This window comes from Budorcas taxicolor, chromosome 22, assembly GCF_023091745.1.
Source record: "Budorcas taxicolor isolate Tak-1 chromosome 22, Takin1.1, whole genome shotgun sequence".
In the NCBI taxonomy this organism is placed as follows: domain Eukaryota; kingdom Metazoa; phylum Chordata; class Mammalia; order Artiodactyla; family Bovidae; genus Budorcas; species Budorcas taxicolor.
This window is the reverse complement of record NC_068931.1, coordinates 25,513,994-25,534,258: the sequence shown is the minus strand read 5'-3', so window position 1 is coordinate 25,534,258 and position 20,265 is coordinate 25,513,994. Positions and strand designations below refer to the sequence as shown.

At 40.7% G+C, this 20,265-nt stretch overlaps 1 protein-coding gene across 2 annotated transcripts in view; it reads right to left on the bottom strand.

The window, feature by feature from the left end:
• GAREM1 (GRB2 associated regulator of MAPK1 subtype 1) overlaps positions 1-20,265 on the bottom strand; it is a 232,954-nt gene that overhangs the window by 19,303 nt on the left and 193,386 nt on the right. For both annotated transcript variants that reach the window (XM_052660476.1, XM_052660477.1), the window contains exon 4: positions 5,676-6,848. In XM_052660476.1, coding sequence (XP_052516436.1) covers positions 5,676-6,848 — 1,173 coding nt within the window. The remainder of the gene's footprint in view (positions 1-5,675; positions 6,849-20,265) is intronic.

Sequence of the window (20,265 nt, the reverse complement as noted above, 5' to 3'; positions counted from 1 at the left end):
CCAGGTGCTCAGCCTGTTTGAAGCAGATTCAGGTGCTCCAAATCACCTCTGTGCAGCCAGTCAGTCTTTTCAAGCACCTACTGAACTCAGTCCAGTGTGGAATCTGGATTAAATTCATCCTTTGTCTTATTTTCCTCAAGCATCAGTAACAGTGTGCTCTATTACAGGAACTTTATTTACAATGAACTTAAATCTTGTAACAGTGGATGTATGCTACCAATCCATCTTATGACTCGATCCTCATATCCTGCCTCTCGTATGTCAAGGGGGCCATCCCAATGGTTAACGAATTCTCCATCCATACTGCAGTAAAACTTGTTTTAAACAAGTGGTTTATAACCTAGAGCTCCTTTTAGGATTTTCCTTTCATGAATCTTAGGAATCACTGTAATGTTAACATCCAACCAAGAGTGAATGCACTTTTTCTTTTTCTCCTACTACTAAAGACAGGAAGAGGATGTTAATTAACCCCTGGGTTCTGGGGTCCTCAGGTTTGATACTATTGCACAGGTAGCTAGAGACAAGTTGTAATTCTGTAGTTTTGATACTGATTTGTGATTCATCAGATAAACCAGAATAGTCTGAGAGTCAAACATTCTATTTCTAGAATTTCAAGCAGTGTCAAGCTTTCTCATCATTGCTCTCCAAAATGGCATCTTCCAAAGAGGTTTAAAAAAAGACAGCTCTTGAAGACTGTCACTTTATAGAGTGTATCTGGGTAAATACTTTAGACATTATCAGCCAACAGTCAGAAAATTAAAATAATGGAATGAGGGCCACAATGTTATGAAATAAGAGGATATGTTTAGAACATAGGAACCAATTAAGGATAACCCACTTAAGTGGAACTGGCAGGTCATTCTGATTTGAGGGCACTTGGCACAATTTTAAAAAATGAAAATGTCACCCCTCAGTGAGCTGGGCAGGCCCCCAGCTTGGGCTTGTCTGTAGCAATCTGAAAGGACAGAAGTGGCCGCATCTCTTCTGTGCCTGGAACCAGAAGCTCCAGGATGTTCCAGTTAGGAACATCGGTTCCAGTTGGCTCCTCGGATGTTCCAGTTAGGGAAGGGAAAAGACTCTTATTCTTGGGAAAGATAAGCCGCAGGATTTTGTGCTTAAAGAAGAAAACCTTTGTATTCAACAATCATTATAAAGATTACAAGGGTCTCTAACCCACAGGCCATGGATCACTTAAAGAGAAAAACCTCTGTATTTGACGATCATTACAAAGATACAGGCTAGAGCAGGAATCTGGCTGTACAGCAGGGGAGCGGTGGGTGAAAGAGAAACCAGCCCCGGTCTGTGGGAAAATTGTTCTCCATGAAATCCAGTCCCTGGTATCAAAAAGGTTGGGAACTGCTGGACTAGAGCATAATTCAAAGTAGCCACATCAAGTACAAAGTATATTAACGGGGCTAAACTGATTCCCCCACCCCCACCCCCACACACACACACTGAGGATTTTCTCTTTGGCCCCACAGCCTAGTTTTCCATTGCAGAATATGGGCAGGAAGATGGTCAAGCATTAACTTGGATGATGATGGAACTGCAGCTCACTGTTGGAAACACAGCAAGTGTTACTGTTGAAGGAGAAAATCTTTTTCAGAATTTTTTACAGAAACAAAGACCGTCAAAATGAGGAGAAATAGCCCAGATATTTGCTATAACTCAGGGGGCTTCCCTGGTGGCTCAGTTGGTAAAAACTCTACCATCAACGCAAGAGACTTGGGTTGGGAAAATCCCCTGGAGAAGGAAATGGCAACACACTCCAGTATTTCTTCCTGGAGAATTCCATGGACAGAGAAGCCTGGTGGGCTACAGTCCATGGGGTCGCAAGAGTCGGACATAGTGACTAAACAACAAAGGACCCTGAAGCAGGTGGTGAAGAACAGAAGAAAAGGCACAGGCTCACACACCCTGCAGTGAGCCATTGTCCCTGTAGATCCTAATAAGACCAGGCCATGGACTGTTGCCAAGAAGAATTCATTCACCAATTACCAGCTTTGTTTCTTTTTATAAGAAAGATATGCCTTCTTTGACTCTGTTCTGTTACTCCAGTGTCTTCTGTTCCTGAAGACCTGATGGGATTTGTCACTTTCCCAGATAACGCCTTACTTGAAAATGGCCTCACAGCAAAGCTTATTACCATCTTTAATTATTGGAAGGATAGCTGTGAGACACATGGCCCATCTCTCTTCCTGGACCCACCCCACTGTCACTATCCAAAGGAGTTTTATTTAATTGTGTGGGAGCACTTGAATTTATGCGCCATTAAAGATCTCTTTTGAAAACGACAAGTTGAAACCACATCTAACAGTCATGACATTCTCTGGATCCCACGCATGTCCTGAAACTGGAAAACTTGTTTCATGGCCACAGAACCAATAAAATATATGACTTCATTCGAAATGCCTGATTCTTAAAAAAAGGAAAACAAAGTAATTTCAGGTGTTTATAAAAAGTCTTTATGATTGGAGCATTCTATAAACACTGAATATGTTCTAAGAAGGTTCTCTTGTGCCATAAGAAATTACAGCTTAGACTGGAGTACCACATGTTTCATTCTGCTGTGAGATTTGCTTTCAGTCCCAAATTTAACTCTTAACATTTTTCTTTTAGCACCAAGGTCAAGATAGGGCCTCTTAATATTTATGCTCTTACTCATCTTCCATTAGCCACAGTGAAAACAAGCATCGCCAGTTTCCTACCTCAAGATTTGGTTACATAAATAACTGGGTGTGACCATATTGGATGAGTCAACCAGTCAGTCAACAAACAGGACTCCCCATTATGTGCCAGGTGGGAGCAGAGTTCTACAGGAAAAGTTCATGTGGTCACGGTCCCGTTGAAGAGAAAGACTCTAGCTTCAAGCAACATCAAATATATAGCTGGGCTGAGCCAGTCCTGTAACTGCCTAAAGTACTTGCTAAGAGCACTTCTCCTCTTACTTATCTCCCCTTACCTCTGATCTGTTTTTTTGAGGAACACCATCTGACATGAGTAAAAGAACCAAGGACTCTGACTCCACCAAGAAGTCCCCCAAATATTCCACACCCACTTCTGGGTACAGGGATCTCTGGGCTTGTGCCTTAGTACGTGTGTGCTAGTCATGTCCGACTCTTTGAGACCCTATCGGCTGTAGCCTGTCAGGGTCCTCTGTCCATGGAATTTTCCAGGCAAGAATACTGGAATGGGTTGGTATTTTCTCCTCCAGGGGATCTTCTTGACCCCGGGATCGAACTCGAGTCTACTGTGTCTTCTGCATTGGCAGGCAGATTGATTATTGCTGAGTGACCCTGGAAGATTGTAAAGAGGAGGGGAACGTGCAGACCTGCAATTTCTGGAGAGTTTTGATGTCCTGAGCAAACAGCTGGAGGTGGGTCTTCTCTTGGGAAAGCTTTGCAGCGGTGAGGGCTCTGCCTGGACAGCTCTGGCACAAAGTGCTACCTGGTGTCCAGGGCCATCTGTGACCTGGCCCGGCCTTGTGGCTGCCATTGCCCTTCACCGCCCCCTCTTCAGCCCTACTTTGCCTGCTCAGCAGAACTGCATTTTTCTCATCTGCCCCTGCCTCTGCTCAGGTCATTCTGTCTGGAACACCCTTCCTTCTCATCTCTCTGCTCTTCCCATTCACATGTACACCCTCAGCTCATCTGAAATGCCATGATCTCCATGAAGGCTTCTCCTGCCCAACCAGAAACTGTTCTTCTCTGAACTCTCCTCTGCATGACCTCCCACATTTTAACCTCCATAGTTGTCCTCTCTTTTCACCTGTTACCTTCCCTACAAAAGGGAAAGCTGCTGCTGCTGCTGCTAAGTCGCTTCAGTCGTGTCCGACTCTGTGCGACCCCATAGACGGCAGCCCATCAGGCTCCCCGTCCTTGAGATTCTCCAGGCAAGAACACTGGAGTGTGTTGCCATTTCCTTCTCCAATGCATGAAAGTGAAAAGTGAAAGTGAAGTTGTTCAGTCGTGCCCGACTCTCAGCGACCCCATGGACTGCAGCCTACCAGGCTTCTCCGTCCATGGGATTTTCCAGGCGAGAGTACTGGAGTGGGCTGCCACTGCCTTCTCCAAAAGGGAAAGCTACTGGAGTCCAAAATCATTATTTCTGGGGTTACTGATGGTGATGCTTCTAGCATGTGTAGTATGTGGCCCAATAACTCCACGGTTTGAAGCAACGCTTTGCACAGCCCAGTGCTTCCAGAGAGGTGCCCTGAGGCCACCTGGTGGGAGCAGAGTGGACAGGACTATGGGGAGAACCCCAGCCCTCCAATCTGTCCTTCAGGCATATGGGTTTTGACTGTAATTCTTCTATTTATTGTGATTCATATAAGTTTTCCTTTATAAAAGAAAGATTTTGCTAGATAAAGAAAAAAAGGAAACCACTGCCATAGATACTATCAAATAAATGAACAGAATTATATCTAATGCCTTGAGCACTTTTCCCCTTCAGATATAATGAAATTCATGATAGAAAAAAGTGAGGCAAGGTTCAGAGTGCCTGTCAGTCAAAAACATGGTCAAAACAGAGGCCCTTTCTCCTCTCCTATATATCTTTTTCCATCACAATTTGACAGATGCCTTCTCAAGTTCTGAGTGAGCTGTGTTTGAGGTGGTGAACAAAACCACGTTGGGCCTGCTTCTGCTCTGAGCTCAATGAGTGTGGGTGAGGACACTCAAGACGCTCTGATTTCAATGCGTGTGCGTGAGCACACCCATGATGCTCTGATGTCAGTGTGTGTGCACATTCATGATGCTCTGATCTCAATGCATGTATGTGAGCACACCCATGATGCTTTGATCTCAATGCGTGTGTGTGAGCACACCCATGATGCTTTGATCTCAATGTGTATGCATGAGCATACCCATGATGCTCAGATCTCAATGTGTGTGTGTGAGTACATCCATGACACTCTGATCTCAATGTAACTTTGAAGAGAGAGTTACAAATGATGCTGACAGACGACTCTTGATCCTTCTCCCCCACCAAATAAATCTATTCCTTCAGTCTAAGTGGTGCTAATACCCACTCTGCTGCTCAGGCTACACATCTCAGAGTGTCTCCTGATTTCTCTCCTTCACTACTCACGCCCAATTTGTCAGTAATACTGCCAGTTGCATCTCTGAAATGTTCCCAAGCAGCTCACTTCTCCCTGCCATCTGCTGCTACTGACGGCTGGAGCTCAGGGCGTCATCATTCCATACCTGTTACCAAGTTCATATCTTTTCTCTGCTCAGCCTTCTGCCCTCTCCTCCCTATTATCTGTACTCCAGGCAGCACGTTTAAACCTCTCCTAATAAAATTCTCTTGAGTTTCTTGGGAATATTCCCCTGGAAGAGGAAGTGGCAACCCACTCCAGTATTTTTGCCTGGGAAATCCCATGGACAGAGGAGCCTGGTGGGCTATACAGTCCATGGGGTCGCAAAGAATCAGACATGACTGAGCAACACACACATACACACATTTCTCATCAAACATAAAGTAAAATTCCAACTCCCAACTGGTAAAAAAAAAATCTACCAAGTATTTCTATTTCACTCCAAATTCAGCAAATTGCTCATTCTGATCACCTTGCATTGGGGAGTTTTCCTTTCTTTAAGAAAGAAAGTAAATTAGCAGAGGACTGAGCAGAGAGACAGAACTGGCCCATCACCCCCAAAACAGAAAGGACTTACAGCTTCGGATTTGGGAGGCACTGGAGGCGGAGGTAGGGCGATCTCTGCAGATTTCACTGCTGCACCCAGCGCTCCGGGCACAGGAAGGGGAGAGGTTGCACACTTGGACCGGACAGAACCTCGAAACTGGTCGCATCTGCTCTTCTCGCTCAGGGAGCGAGTGAGAGGCTGATGGCTGGGCTTGCCTTCCTCCAGCCACAGCTCTTCATAAGGAAGTTCAGACTTCCCTGCCATGCTGGCAGATTCTTCACCAGCTTCTGGGAAAAGGTAGTCGCTCCCGCTGTCCCCCGAGTCCTGATACGGTAGGATGTCGTGAGGAAAGGGGGCCCACTCTCCCCCCAGGTCCCTGCAGCCGTGGAGGTTCACCTCGCTGTTGCCATGGAGATTGTTGCCATACACACAGACCGAGAGCCGGTGGAAGGACTGGGTGAGCTCATCGCGAGCATAGCTAAGGGAATTGGGCATGTGGTTGTGGCCGGCGCACCGGCCCTTCTTGGGGCTCTTACAGTCCTCGTTCCAGTCGGTTTTCACGTCGCGGACTGCCCGTGAATACTCATCGATGTCGAACTGTTCTTGGCAGATACCCAGCCAGTGATGGACTAGGGTTTCGGGCCATCCCTCTCCCTTGACCAGGTGTTCCGGGAGGCTAAACTTGGGCACGGTCAAGTGCAAAGGGAAGTGCATGGGGAGGATCTTGTTGTTCCGCAGCACACAACAGACCACCACTGTCTTGGTCTGGATGTTCACAAACTTGTAGCGGTGCCCCTCGCGGATGAAGTGGAGGTCGTACGGGTTTCTGGGTGGTGGGCTGGGCACAGTCACGTTCACAGGGAGCCTGGTTTTCTCCACGATGTTGCGGATGGTGTGCTCGCCCTCCTGCATTTGAAGCTCCAGGGGGCTTCGGGTGCTAAACCTGCCCTTGCACTGGAACGGGAGGCTGATGCTCTCGTTGGTCCGGTGATTCATGCAAATGAGGCAGGGCATTTTGCCTTTTCCCAGCTTGCTGATGGAATTGAGTTTCCCAATCTTTTTGAAGATGGTGTTGAGTCGTGACTTCTCCTTGAAAGTCTTTGCATAAAGGATTTCTGCCTGGCCCATTAGAGTGAGTTCATCCCCTGTACACAGGGTGATGTTGTAAACTTCGGTGTCTTCATGGCATTCACCCGAAGCAACCTACAATAGGATAAATAAAATTTCAGGGTTTTCCTTAGCTTATTCACACGGAGAAGTAGAAAACTTGATATTAAGACACAGGTGTGCGGGCACAAAGGAAAATGCTGTTTTTTTAATACTAAATTTAGACACTCCATTTCTCTATTGTGGTTAACAATAACAGGATGATGTGAGTTTTTAGACTATTAAAAAGTTTTTAAAAACTTTTTTTCCTGAAGAACAAGGTACTTTGTATTCCTTAGTAAAATTTTGAGAAATACAGAAGAAAAACATAAAAAGAAAATAACAGCCACGAGCCTGATGACTATGGTTAATGGTCTGATAAACATCTTTCTAGTTTCTTTTCCTATGTATTCTACCATGTAGATAATTATTTTGAGACCTTAATTTTATCACTGTATCTTTTTCAATTATACAAATACTTCCATGAATTCCATGAATACTAATAGGTAGAAAATAGGTAGAAAAAGTAGAAAATACCTTTTAAAGTATTAAAATTCTACTACTTTTTTACCTTTAAAGTTTTGCTAATTTTATTAAATTTTCTAAAGTTGGGACAAAGGATTTGAGAAATGTCTCATTTCTCCTATTCTTTTATTATACAAACTACTCACATTCACTGGAAGAATTATTAGAAAATACAGATATAAAAATGAGCAAATTCTATAACCTGACCAGTCACTAAAGATAACTCGTTAACAATTTTATAAAAACAGAAAGAAAAGATGGCAGAGTAGAAGGATGTGAGTACAACTTCTTATGAAACACCAAAGTCACACCTAACTGCTGAACAACCATAGGCTAAAAAATCCCCCCAAACACTGGTTCATATATACATTGGAATACTACTTAGCCATTAAATGGAATGAAATAATGCCATTTATAGCAACATGGATAGACTTGGAAGTTATCATTCTAAGTGAATTAAGCAAAGACAAATTATCATATGATATTGCTTATATGTGGAATCTAAAAAAAAGCTGACACAAATGAACTTATTTATAACACAGAAACAGACTTAAAGAAATAACTTATGGTTACCAGCAGGGAAGGGCTGGGGGTGAGGGGTCGGTCAGTCGGGAGGTTCAGACTGACGTGTACACTGCTGTGTTGAACATGGGTAACCAACAAGGACCTACTATACGGCACAGGGAACTCAGCTCAATGTTCTGCAATAACCTATGTGGGAAAAGAACTTAAAAAAGAGATAGCATGTATATGTACAACTTAATCACTTTGCTGTACACTTAAAAGTAACACAAAATTGTTAATCAACTCTATTTTAATATAAAAATTAAAAATTCTTGAGTGATGTTTTAAGCAAAACTAATATTACTATGCTTATTGTACCACTCAAACTCAAAAATTTAAATTACTTTTCTACAAAAAGAAACAAGTATATTAATCTATCTCAGGGATATATATTAATACATATACAATTTTATTGCTCTGCTTCTCACTGTAATTTGTCTATTTTCCTGTGCATATACTCCATTAATATTAATACTGACCTAACATATTCCATTATATATGGTTATGCCTTAATTTATTTGACCAATTCCCTACTGTTAGGCAGATGGGATTTCCCAATTTTTAACAATTATAAATAGTACTGCAAACATTTTACACTTTATTTCCTTAGGATAAAGTCTCAGAAACAGAATGCATGAACAAAGCTGTGTATATATATTTGAAAGGTCTAATATGTGTTGCCCACTGTATTGGGTTGGCCAAAAAGTTTGTTCAGGTTTTTCTGTAAGATGTAATGAAAAACCCAAATGAACTTTTTGGCCAGCCCAATACTTCAGGTGTATTATGTGTGTGTGTGTGCTAAATCAGAAGTGTTACATACTCATATTTCTACTTTATGAGGTTGTTTCCCCATATGCATGCTGACTAATGCTTACCAGTATTAAAGGTAATGCATGCAACCTGCATTTATTTATGCTTGTAAAGATTTTTTGATATTTATCAGGCTATTTAGAGCTTTTCTTTTGTGAACTGTCTTCTTGTGTCCCTGACCCATTTTTTCTATTGTGATGGTTGTCTTTTCTTTTTAAGATTTATATATCTATTCATGGTTGCACTGGGTCTTGGCTGCTGTGCCTGGGCTTTCTCTAGTTGCAGTGAGCAGGGGCTACTCTTCGTTGTGGTGCTTGGGCTCCTTGTTTTGGTGGCTTCTTTTGTTGCTGGAGCATGGGCTCCAGTAATTGAGACATTTGGGCTTAGCAGTTGTGGTGGACCAGGCTTAGCTGTTCCAAGGCACACTTCTCTTCCCGGACCAGGGATGAACCTGTGTCCCCTACTTCGGCAGACGGACTCTTAACCCCTGGACCACCATGGAAGCCCTGTGATGGTCATCTTACTGACAGCTTTTTATGCAAGGTGAATGTCGTTTATGCTATATATTTCCTAATATGTTGCCTGAATTTCAATTCTATGGCTTAAGTATTAGTTGTTTTGTTTTTTAATGTAGCAAACATTTTAAAAGATTTCCTTTGAGAGTTCATTCTTGGTGTTATGCTCCTTCTTGCTGAGTAGATGCAGATCAGCGGTTCCCATTGAGCTGTGCTTCTGTCCCCTTCCCACCTCCCTGGGTGTCCTGACGTTCCAGATTGCCGTGACTGTGACGGTGTTGTTTACATCTAGTGGGCAGAGACGAAGAATGGTGCTAAAAATGCTTACAAGGCACAGGACAGCCCCCACAGCAAAGATTCATCCAGTCCAATTTTCACGATTGCTGAGGTTGAGAAATGCTGATATCATTAACCAATATTTTCTTCTGCTATTTTGATGGTTTCATTTATTAAATATTTATCTTATTTACATAAAATTTCTTTGGATTATTTAAGATAGGGCTTTAATTTTTTAAATAGCTAGCTTAGTGTCCAGTACATTTCCAAATAACCATCCCTTTCATCTCAAATTTGAAGTGCCACATTTATCATATATTAAATTTATAAAACACATACATCCAAATGCATACAGATATTTTTTCCTAATGACCTTTCTGCCTATTTTCACATCATAACAATGTTGTTTTAATTTCTATATCCTTATCATACATTTTGAGATCTGATAAACAATAGCCCTCACTTGTGGTTATTCCAAAAACTCAAAGTTTTTGGATAGACAGGGAAAAGAGAATCAAAGTCAAAAGTCAAGTAACAGACTGAGAGAAAATATTTCCAGTGTATATCACAGAAAAGGAACTAATATCCCTAATACATAAGCAGCTCTTTAAAAATGACCCCAAACCCTCCAGAAAAACAGAAATGTCGTGAAAAATCAGCCCACTAAAAAGATGCATACATCTATGAAAAGCTGTTCAGCTTCTCTCACAACCAGAGAAATGTCAACTACAATTACACTGAGATACCATTTCTTACCTAGAATACTGATAAATATTCAGAAGCTTGACACTGCACTCAGTTGGTAAAGCTATGGGGAAATAGGCACTCTAGTTCATAGCTGGTGGAAATGCAACATAGTACAAGCCCAGGGGCAGGGACTTCAGCAATATTTAACCAAACTATTCATGCATTTATCCTTCCACTCAGCAATGCTACTTTTAGGAATTTACCCCAAAGATATTTCTCCAACAGTATGAAAGTACACATGTTCAAGGTTATTGATTATAGCATTATTTGTATTCGTAAAATATTGGAATCGATTTAAATGCCCAAACATCAACAACTGATTGAATAAACTGTGGTACACACATGAACTGATACTATGTGAGAAAGAAAGAGGACTGTTAGTTAAATGAATTGGTATGGAATGACTTCCAGAATAGACGAAGTTTAATGTATAAGGTATACCACCATCTTGTTTAAGAAAGAAGGAAAAGTTAGTATACATGTATTTCTGCCTTTTATAAAGCAACATAAGAAAAATTAACCAGAAAACAATGAAACTGGTTACTTCAAGGAGGGAGGGGAGTGAGGAACCTGGGGGAAGGGACATGAGGGCAAGTGACACCTCGGGGAGGAAACCATGCTAGAGAGTTTCAACTGTTAGAAAGTGGGCTAATGGTCTACATAGTAAAAATAAAAATAATAAAATTAACAAGAAATTAAACAAAAACTGAATGCAAATGGAAACAGATGAACTCAACTGCATTTCAAATGAATAAACTAGTAGTACTGGAGACAGAGAAATAATCAAAGTGCCTGTGGAACACTGACTATATAGTTCAGTTCAGTCTCTCAGTCGTGTCCGACTCTTCAAGACCCCATGAATCACAGCACGCCAGGCCTCCCTGTCCATCACTAACTCCCGGAGTTCACTCAGACTCACATCCATTGAGTCAGTGATGCCATCCAGCCATCTCATCCTCTGTTGTCCCCTTCCCCTCCTGCCCCCAATCCCTCCCAGCACCAGGGTCTTTTCCAATGAGTCAACTCTTTGCATGAGGTGGCCAAAGTATTGGAGTTTCAGCTTTAGCATCAGTCCTTCCAATGAACACCCAGGACTGATCTCCTTTAGAATGGAATGGTTGGATCATCTTGCAGTCCAAGGGACTCTCAAGAGTCTTCTCCAACACCACAGTTCAAAAGCATCAATTCTTCAGTGCTCAGCTTTCTTCAGTCCAACTCTCACAACCATACATGACTACTGGAAAAACCATAGCCTTGACTAGACAGACCTTTGTTGGCAAAGTAACGTCTCTGCTTTTCAATACGCTATCTAGGTTGGTCACAACTTTCCTTCTAAGGAGTGTCTTTTAATTTCATGGCTGCAATCACTATCTGCAGTGATTTTGGAACCTCCCAAAATAAAGTCAGCCACTGTTTCCCCATCTATTTGCCATGAAGTGATGGGACCAGATGCCATGATCTTCGTTTTCTGAATGTTGAGCTTTCAGCCAACTTTTTCACTCTCCTCTTTCACCGTCATCAAGAAGCTTTTTAGTTCCTCTTCACTTTCTGCCATAAGAGTGGTGTCATCTGCATATCTGAGGTTATTGATATTTCTCCTGGCAATCTTTTTTTTTATTATTTAAAAATAAAAATTTATTTATTTTAATTGGAGGTTAATTACAATATTGTATTGGTTTTGTCATACATCAACATGAATCCGCCACAGGTATACACGTGTTCCCCATCCTGAATCCCCCTCCCCGTACCATCCCTCTGGGTCGTCTCAGTGCACCAGCCCCTAGCATCCAGTATCATGCATCGTCCCAGCAATCTTGATTCCAGCCTGTGCTTCTTCCAGCCCAGTGTTTCTCATGATGTACTGTGCATAGAAGTTAAATAAGCAGGGTGATAATATACAGCCTTGACGTACTCCTTTTCCTACTTGGAACCAGTCTGTTCCATGTCCAGTTCTAACTGTTGCTTCCTGACCTGCATACAGATTTCTCAAGAGGCAGGTCAGGTGGTCTGGTATCCCCATCTCTTTCAGAATTTTCCACAGTTTATTGTGATCCACACAGTCAAAGGCTTTGGCACAGTCAATAAAGCAGAAATAGATGTTTTTCTGGAACTCTCTTGCTTTTTCCATGATCCAGTGGATGTTGGCAATTTGATCTCTGGTTCCTCTGCCTTTTCTAAAACCATCTTGAACATCTGGAAGTTCATGGTTCATGTATTGCTGAAGCCTGGCTTGGAGAATTTTGAGCATTACTTCACTAGCATGTGAGATGAGTGCAATTGTGCGGCAGTTTGAGCATTCTTTGGCATTGCCTTTCTATGGGATTGGAATGAAAACTGACCTTTTCCAGTCCTGTGGCCACTGCTGAGTTTTCCAAATTTGCTGGCATATTGAGTGCAGCACTTTCACAGCATCATCTTTTAGGATTTGAAATAGCTCAACTGGGATTCCATCACATCCACTAGCTTTGTTTGTAGTGATGCTTTCTAAGGCCCACCTGACTTCACATTCCAGGATGTCTGGCTCTAGGTGAGTGATCACACCATCGTGATTATCTGGGTCGTGAAGATCTTTTTTGTACAGTTCTTCTCTGTATTCTTGCCACCTCTTATTAATATCTTCTGCTTCTGTTAGGTCCATACCATTTCTGTCCTTTATCGAGCCCATCTTTGCATGAAATGTTCCCTTGGTGTCTCTCATTTTCTTGAAGAGATCTCTAGTCTTTCCTATTCTGTTGTTTTCCTCTATTTCTTTGCATTGATCGCTGAGGAAGGCTTTCTTATCTCTCCTTGCTATTCTTTGGAACTCTGCATTCAGATGCTTATATCTTTCCTTTTCTCCTTTGCTTTTCGCTTCTCTTCTTTCCACAGCTATTTGTAAGGCCTCCTCAGACAGCCTTTTTGCCTTTTTGCATTTCTTTTTCTTGGGGATGGTCTTGATCCCTGTCTCCTATACAATGTCACGAACCTCCGTCCATAGTTCATCAGGCACTCTATCAGATCTAGTCCCTTAAATCTATTTCTCACTTCCACTGTATAATCATAAGGGATTTGATTTAGGTCATACCTGAATGGTCTAGTGGTTTTCCCTACTTTCTTCAATTTCAGTCTGAATTTGGCAATAAGGAGTTCATGATCTGAGCCACAGTCAGCTCCTGGTCTTGTTTTTTCTGACAGTATAGAGCTTCTCCATCTTTGGCTTGCAGAGAACATAATCTATTTGATTTCGGTGTTGACCATCTGGTGTCCATGTGTAGAGTCTTCTTGTCGGAAGAGGGTGTTGGGAAAACAAAAGACCGACCAAGATTGTGTTCTTTTTAGTAGATTTATTTTGCATAGAGCTATAGGGACAGCAAATCTGAAACAACTTTACATGTGTTGTAGGATTCAACAAATGAGTAAATGTGTCCATAGTTTGGGAGTTTTCACTGTGGCAGGGGAGACAGAAGTATGGAATTGAGAAAAGCAAGAAAGAATTTCATGGAGTTGGACTGGAATTGAAGGCTTTAGTATGAACTCATAATTTTAAGAAGACACACACACAAACACACATTAGTCAGCTTTGTCCTTTCAAACAGAAAACAAGCAAAGACTCCCACTATCACCATTCCTCATTAAAAGGAACCAGGGCTCCTGGAATAAGTGACTGATTCCAAGGCTAGCGTAAGAAAGATAAAAGATGAGCTGGGAATGTTCTGTTGTGCTGGGAAGTAAAGAAATGCCCTTAAGATGATGGGATCCTGTCAGAAGGATACAGGCCTGAATTAGCCCCCATTGGTCCATATTGTTAACAAAAAGATGAATGAATGAAAAAAATGAGTGGGGGAAAACCTGACAAATGTGGAGAAGTGGTGGGACTGGAAAAATTATAATTTTGTACTTATTACAGTAAAGATTATATGCTAGAATCATTAATAGTTACTGAATTTATGGAAGTTTGATTAAAGAAATGGTAATGGGCAAGATCTTAAAATGTCTTTGTCCAGAAGCTTATTAATTGCCAGAGGAGGAAAAGTAATTGTAGAGGGTAGAAACAAGTGATAAAATCTAAACTCACCCAAAAGAAGTGTATTTCCATCACATACCTGTGGGTGTGATTCCCTGAGAGAGTCAGAACCTCATTCACGTAACATTCCAACTACAAGGGCATTCATTAATGGAATCTAATCATGAGCAAATATCAGACAAACTCCAAATGAGAAATATTCTGTAAAATATCTAGTGTGTATTCTTAAAAAACATCCATGTGATGAAAAACGAAGAAAAGTTGAACTGTTCCAGATTAAAGTGAAAGAACAAAATGAAAAGTAAATGTAACACATGATTCTGGAGTGAATTCTGTACTCAAAGAAAGAATGCTATAAAGTCCTATATTGGGACACTTGGCAAAGTCAGAATATAGACTAAATAAAAGTACTGTTATCAATGCACTGTGCTTATATTAAAAAATACCCTTATTCTTCAGAAATATACACTGACTACTAAGGGGCAAAGGGCATAACATATACAATTCATTCTTGAATGGTTCAGAAAAGTGTCAGTTATACATATATATGTATATATGTGGGCATACAGAATGACAAAACAAGTGTGCAAAATGCTAAGAGCTGGTGAATCGAAAGTGGTTAGGGAGATCTTATATTACTCCTGCAACAATTCTTTAAGACAGAAGTTATTTCAAAATAAAAACTTCAAAGAAAATATGACAGTAGGAAATTTTAGATATTTTTTTAGATATTAATCTATTTCTCCAGATGAACTTTATTTTTGGCTGTGCTGAGTTTTCACTGTGCGCGGGCTTTTCCCCCCTAGTATCGGCGAGCAGGGGCTAAACTCTAGTTCTGGTGCACAGGCTTCTCATTGCTGTGGCTTCTCTTGCTGCAGAGCATGGCCTCTAGGGCACATGGCTCTAGAGCACAGGCTCGGTAGTTGTGGCACTTGGGCTCAGCTGTTCTGCAGCAGGTAGGGTCCTCCAGGACCAAAGACTGAATCTGTCTCCTGCATTAGAGCCACCAGGGGAGCCTCCCACCCGCCACAAACCTTAGTATCATCCTGTCCATGGTTTGCATTGGTAATTTTATTGGAAGCACATCTACATGGTGCTTTTTTGATAAGAAGTAACATCATGATAGTCATATTTCCAAAGTCACATGAAAACTCTCATCATGTACTCAGATCTTTTATTTCCCTCATTGGTATTTAAGTCTGCCTTTGTTATCAGTCCCTGAATATTACTGTTCATTTGTGTTGTTAAATATGCTTTGTTGATATTCTGTGTCCAGTAATCTTATTGTAATAGTTTTCCCAGTTCATTTTCTTGGGATTCCTAGGTGATTGTTTTTTATGCAAACAAAAATTTTTTGTTTCATTTTTAAAGTTTTCATCCTTTCTTCTCATAACAGAGTGGTGGTGGTAAGAGTGTCATTTCAGATTTAAATGTGAATATCACTTGTGTTTTAACATCAACTATGAAAAAATCTGTCCGTTTGAAATGGATATTTAAAAAAATCATTATTACTGATTTGTCTTTCCAATTCTAGCTTTCTAAAAGTTTCTACAATGAAATTAAATTTTATTTTTTACCAAACGCTGTTTCTGTATCCAATAAGATAGTCATGTGTTTATTTTAAATTTTGATGTATGGATTTTATAATATAACAGTATATTTCCAGATATTAAAACAACCCTGTGCTGTGCTTAGTCGTTTAGTTGCATCCGACTCTTTGCGACCCCATGGACTGTAGCCCGCCAGGCTCCTCTGTCCATGGGGATTCTCCAGACAAGAATACTAGGGTGGGTTGCCATGCCCTCCTCCAGGGGATCTTCCCAACCCAGGGATCGAACCCAGGTCTCCATTGCAGGTGGATTCTTTACCAGCTGAGCCACCAGGGAAGCCCCAAAGCAACCCTACGTGCCTGAAATAATCTCTGCGTGATCATGGTGCACTTAAAAGTATACTGCAAGATTCTCCTAAACAGCATGTGGTCTATGTGTGAGGTACTGGGCCGGCCAAAAACTTTGTTGGGATTTCCATTGCATCTTATGGAAAACACCAACGAACTTTTTGGCCGACCCAATATCAGTCACAGGTGAGATTAGCCTATGGTTCTATTTTATCTTTATCATGTTTAGTATCAGGCTTACATTAAGCCTGAGATGGATTTTTTTCTTGTATGTTACCAAAGCATCTTGGGTAAAGTGACTTAAGCATATTGCTTAATGGGTAGTAATCATTATGTTCTTGGAGAACTAAGTAGTAAGAATCCTTGTAAATAATTTCTTACTCATTCCAGGTCATCTTTACATAATTTTAACCTTGGGCAAAAGCCAATTAACAGCAGTGCTATAAAAAACCAGACAGTTCTGTTGTCTCTGGCCAGGAATTATTCTGGAGGAGGCATTTATCAGCACATAAATGGCAGAAGAATATTGCTTTTAACAGGAGTTCAGGCTCCAAAGGTTTAAGATCCATTTTAGGGGACTCAGATAAGTTTTATAATTATTTTTTGACAAGACCTCAACTTAACTGTGTTTATTTTTGGTCTCAGCATTCACATGGACTTCTCTATATTGGAGTTAGTTTAGGAGTTTAAATCAATAACAAATAAATAAAATTTAACTTTTATTTGGAATACTTTCAGATTTGTAGGATAGTTGCAAAGATAGTACAGAGAGTACCTGTATACACTTCACCTAGCGTCTTCTATTAACATCTTATAAAACCATGGCACATTATCAAACTAAGAAATGAACATTGGTATAGTCTATTAACTACATTATAAGCTTTATTTGGATTTCACTGAATTTTTCAACAAAGGTCCTTTTTCTGTTTCCAGATCAAACCAGGATACCATATTGCACCCAGTTCTCTGTTATGTGAATTTCTTGAACTTGCCTTGTTTCTTTATGATCTTGACAGTTTCCACCTGATTTTACAAATAAAGTTTTATTAGGACACTGCTACGCCCATTTGTTTCTGCATGGTCTGTGGCTGCCTTCATGCTCCACTGGCAATGTTGAGTAGCTGCAACAGAGACTGTACGGCCTGCAAACTCCAAACTATTCACTCTTTGTCCCTTTACAGAAAAAGTCTGCTGATCCCTGGTGATGAATAAATGAACCACAGCCTTAGGAAGGCAATGGCAACCCACTCCAGTACTCTTGCCTGGAAAACTCCATGGATGGAGGAGCCTGGTAGGCTACAGTCCATGGGGTCACAAAGAGTTGGACACGACTGAGCAACTTCACTCAGCCTTAGGAAATTAATTGGTACCATACTATCAATGGTACAATACTAACAACTAAGCTACAACATGAGTTTGAATCCTGTTTACTGTTAAGTAACCTTAGAAAAAGTTTTGCCATTTTGTTTTATTTATTTATTATTTTTGGCTGTGCTGGATCTTCGTTGTGGTGCTTGGGCTCTCCAGCTGTGGCACTTGGGCTTAGGTGTCATGTGGCATGTGGGATCTCAGCTTTCCATTCAGGGATTGAACCCAGATCCCTTGCACCGGAAGGCAAATTCTTAACATTGGACACACTGGACCACCAGGGAAGTCCTGTGTTTTACCTTTCTGAGTCTCAGCTTCCTCATCTGGAAAATGAGAACACCATCAGCGACTTCTCAAGCTTAATTACTGTAGGTAAACAACTTCCCACAGTGGTACGCTCTCAGTAACAACTGTTATTACTTTTATTAACAATAATTCTTAAAAGTTTTAATTTTTATAATTGTTTCACATTGCCTTTCACGTCTCTGTATTTTCAGGTTGTTTTCTGTTTTCATGCACTACTGCTTTCAAGCCCAAACCACTATCTCTAAGCATTATCTTTCCTTCTGTACCAAAGAACTGCTCAAATTTTTTTTGAATGTGTTATCCCGGAATAAAACTTAATGTCAGAATAGGGCCTGAAATATCATTACAGTTACATCCCAAAGGAAGTGAACATATTGAAATGATTCATAATACACTGTTTTAGGATAAACTCGTCTCCAACAAGCTCAGAGGCAGTGCTGTACTTCCTTTTTATTGGAACTTGGCAAAATAAAAACTTGGCAGTCCATCCATTTAGATCAGGTTGGAGACAGGAATGTTGAGAGAAAGCATTCTCATGAGATTTGAGACACACACACACACACACACACACACGTGTTCACTCATACAACAAACTGTTTCCAGGGAACAGGGAGCCAACAGTGCTTCTCAAACATGAGGGAATAAGAAGAAACATCTCTTTCTAGCTTCCAGAGTCAGTAACTTTGGTACTATTTTTCCTTATTTACCTTTATAAACATACACCTTCCAGGATGAAAAAAATCATAGATCTGGTGAGTACCGCACACCAAATGAAACTGAAAGAGAATGTCCACATGCTTTGTGAGGCAGAATTCACACAGATTAAACAGATCAAAACCGTCTTCAATAAATGTCATGCTCCAGGCGCACGCAACAGTTTTGTCTACAGATTCCTGTATGTCTGTACTTCTAAAGGAAGTTACTCCTACTGCCATACATAAAAAAATACGTAACATATGTGCACACAATCTGTGATTCCAAGCTTCCAACTCTGATGTCACCGTTCACACTGGCAATTAGCTCTGTAAGTATTAGGAGACTAGCATACTGACCGATCTTGTGGTCACTGTCAGTGACAGAGGAAGGAGATCATAAATAAGTGTTTTTCCTTTGGCAGCTGAGCCAAACAATCTCCTCTGGTTTCTACACATGTGATTTATTTGCATAATTTCTTTAAGATTTTTTTTTTTAATAGCAAAAGAAACAGCGTGTTCTGTCCTAAGTGCTTGGGTATGCGTGCCTGGTTAACATTTCCAGTTTCAATGTTTCCTGAGAGGAAGTCATTCAAAGTGTGTTATCTAAACAACTCTAATAGGTCTAATCCAGGAAACTATCAGGGTTTTACTGTTCATAACACCATTCAGAGTTAATACCCCAGGGTCAAGCAACATTTAAAAACACTGACGTAAAATTTTACACACACACTCTCTCTCCCTCTCCCCGGCTCTGTTAACAGGCAACTTTTCCCCTAAGAACAGTTCTTTTAGAGACTGACATGGAATAGATGTTAAAGTTGCAACTCTTGAAAAAAAAAATCAGGATTGATCTGACCGATATTTGGTTAGACAGTATTTGATCAATATTAGATCTCTTCCTCCCCAAACTTCAGTTTTTATAACTCTTTTCTACGGGAAAATGGCAGAAAACAGGAAGCAAAGGGCATCAAGAGTTAAGACAAATGTCAATCCTGAGCGTTTTATTTTTTTAAACAGGAAATAGGGCAAGGATGACAAATACAATGGCCATGATTTAATTTGTGACGGCGCAAAGGAGGGCTTGCCAACCGGTAGTTTCTCAGAGGAGGTCTCGAAACCACAGATGACAAAAAAAGCACTGGGCTGTCTTCAAACATTGAAATAATTAGCCTCACCATTGTATCCAATTTTATCGTTCTGAATGACTCTTGAAAATAAATGACATCTGACTTGTGGTAAGGAAAAGATGCGATTTTTAAAAACTGGAAATTACAAATAAAAATTGGCCACCTCTAAATTCATTCACTCTTCATTTTTAAAATTCATTCTTACATCTGACAAAATTCAGGCTGCAGAGTAATTGATAATTTCTGATCTCTCTGAAATGTAGCCCCCAAAAAAGGCAGTGAAATAAAGGCCTCTGAGCAACCAAAAGAGATGTGACATGAGGGCTTATGGAAAAGCCTTTAAGGACCTTAATTTAGAGTACTTCTTCCTATCTAACTAAACTCTACCCAACTTGGTTACCAGTTTTCAACCCACTGCAGAACAGAAGTGGTAACTGAAACGAAATACGGACTCTTAAAGCAGGAACCTAACAAACATAAGAGGCAACAAACAATTTAAATGAGACCATAAAACACCTAATTCTTAGGGTATGGGGTCTTTCCATTTAAAGGTAAAACTATACCGACCCGGAGATGAGAATGAGTTTAAACTCTGTTCAAGTACTTCTCTTTCGGATGATAGAAAGTGCAATCCATTTTAA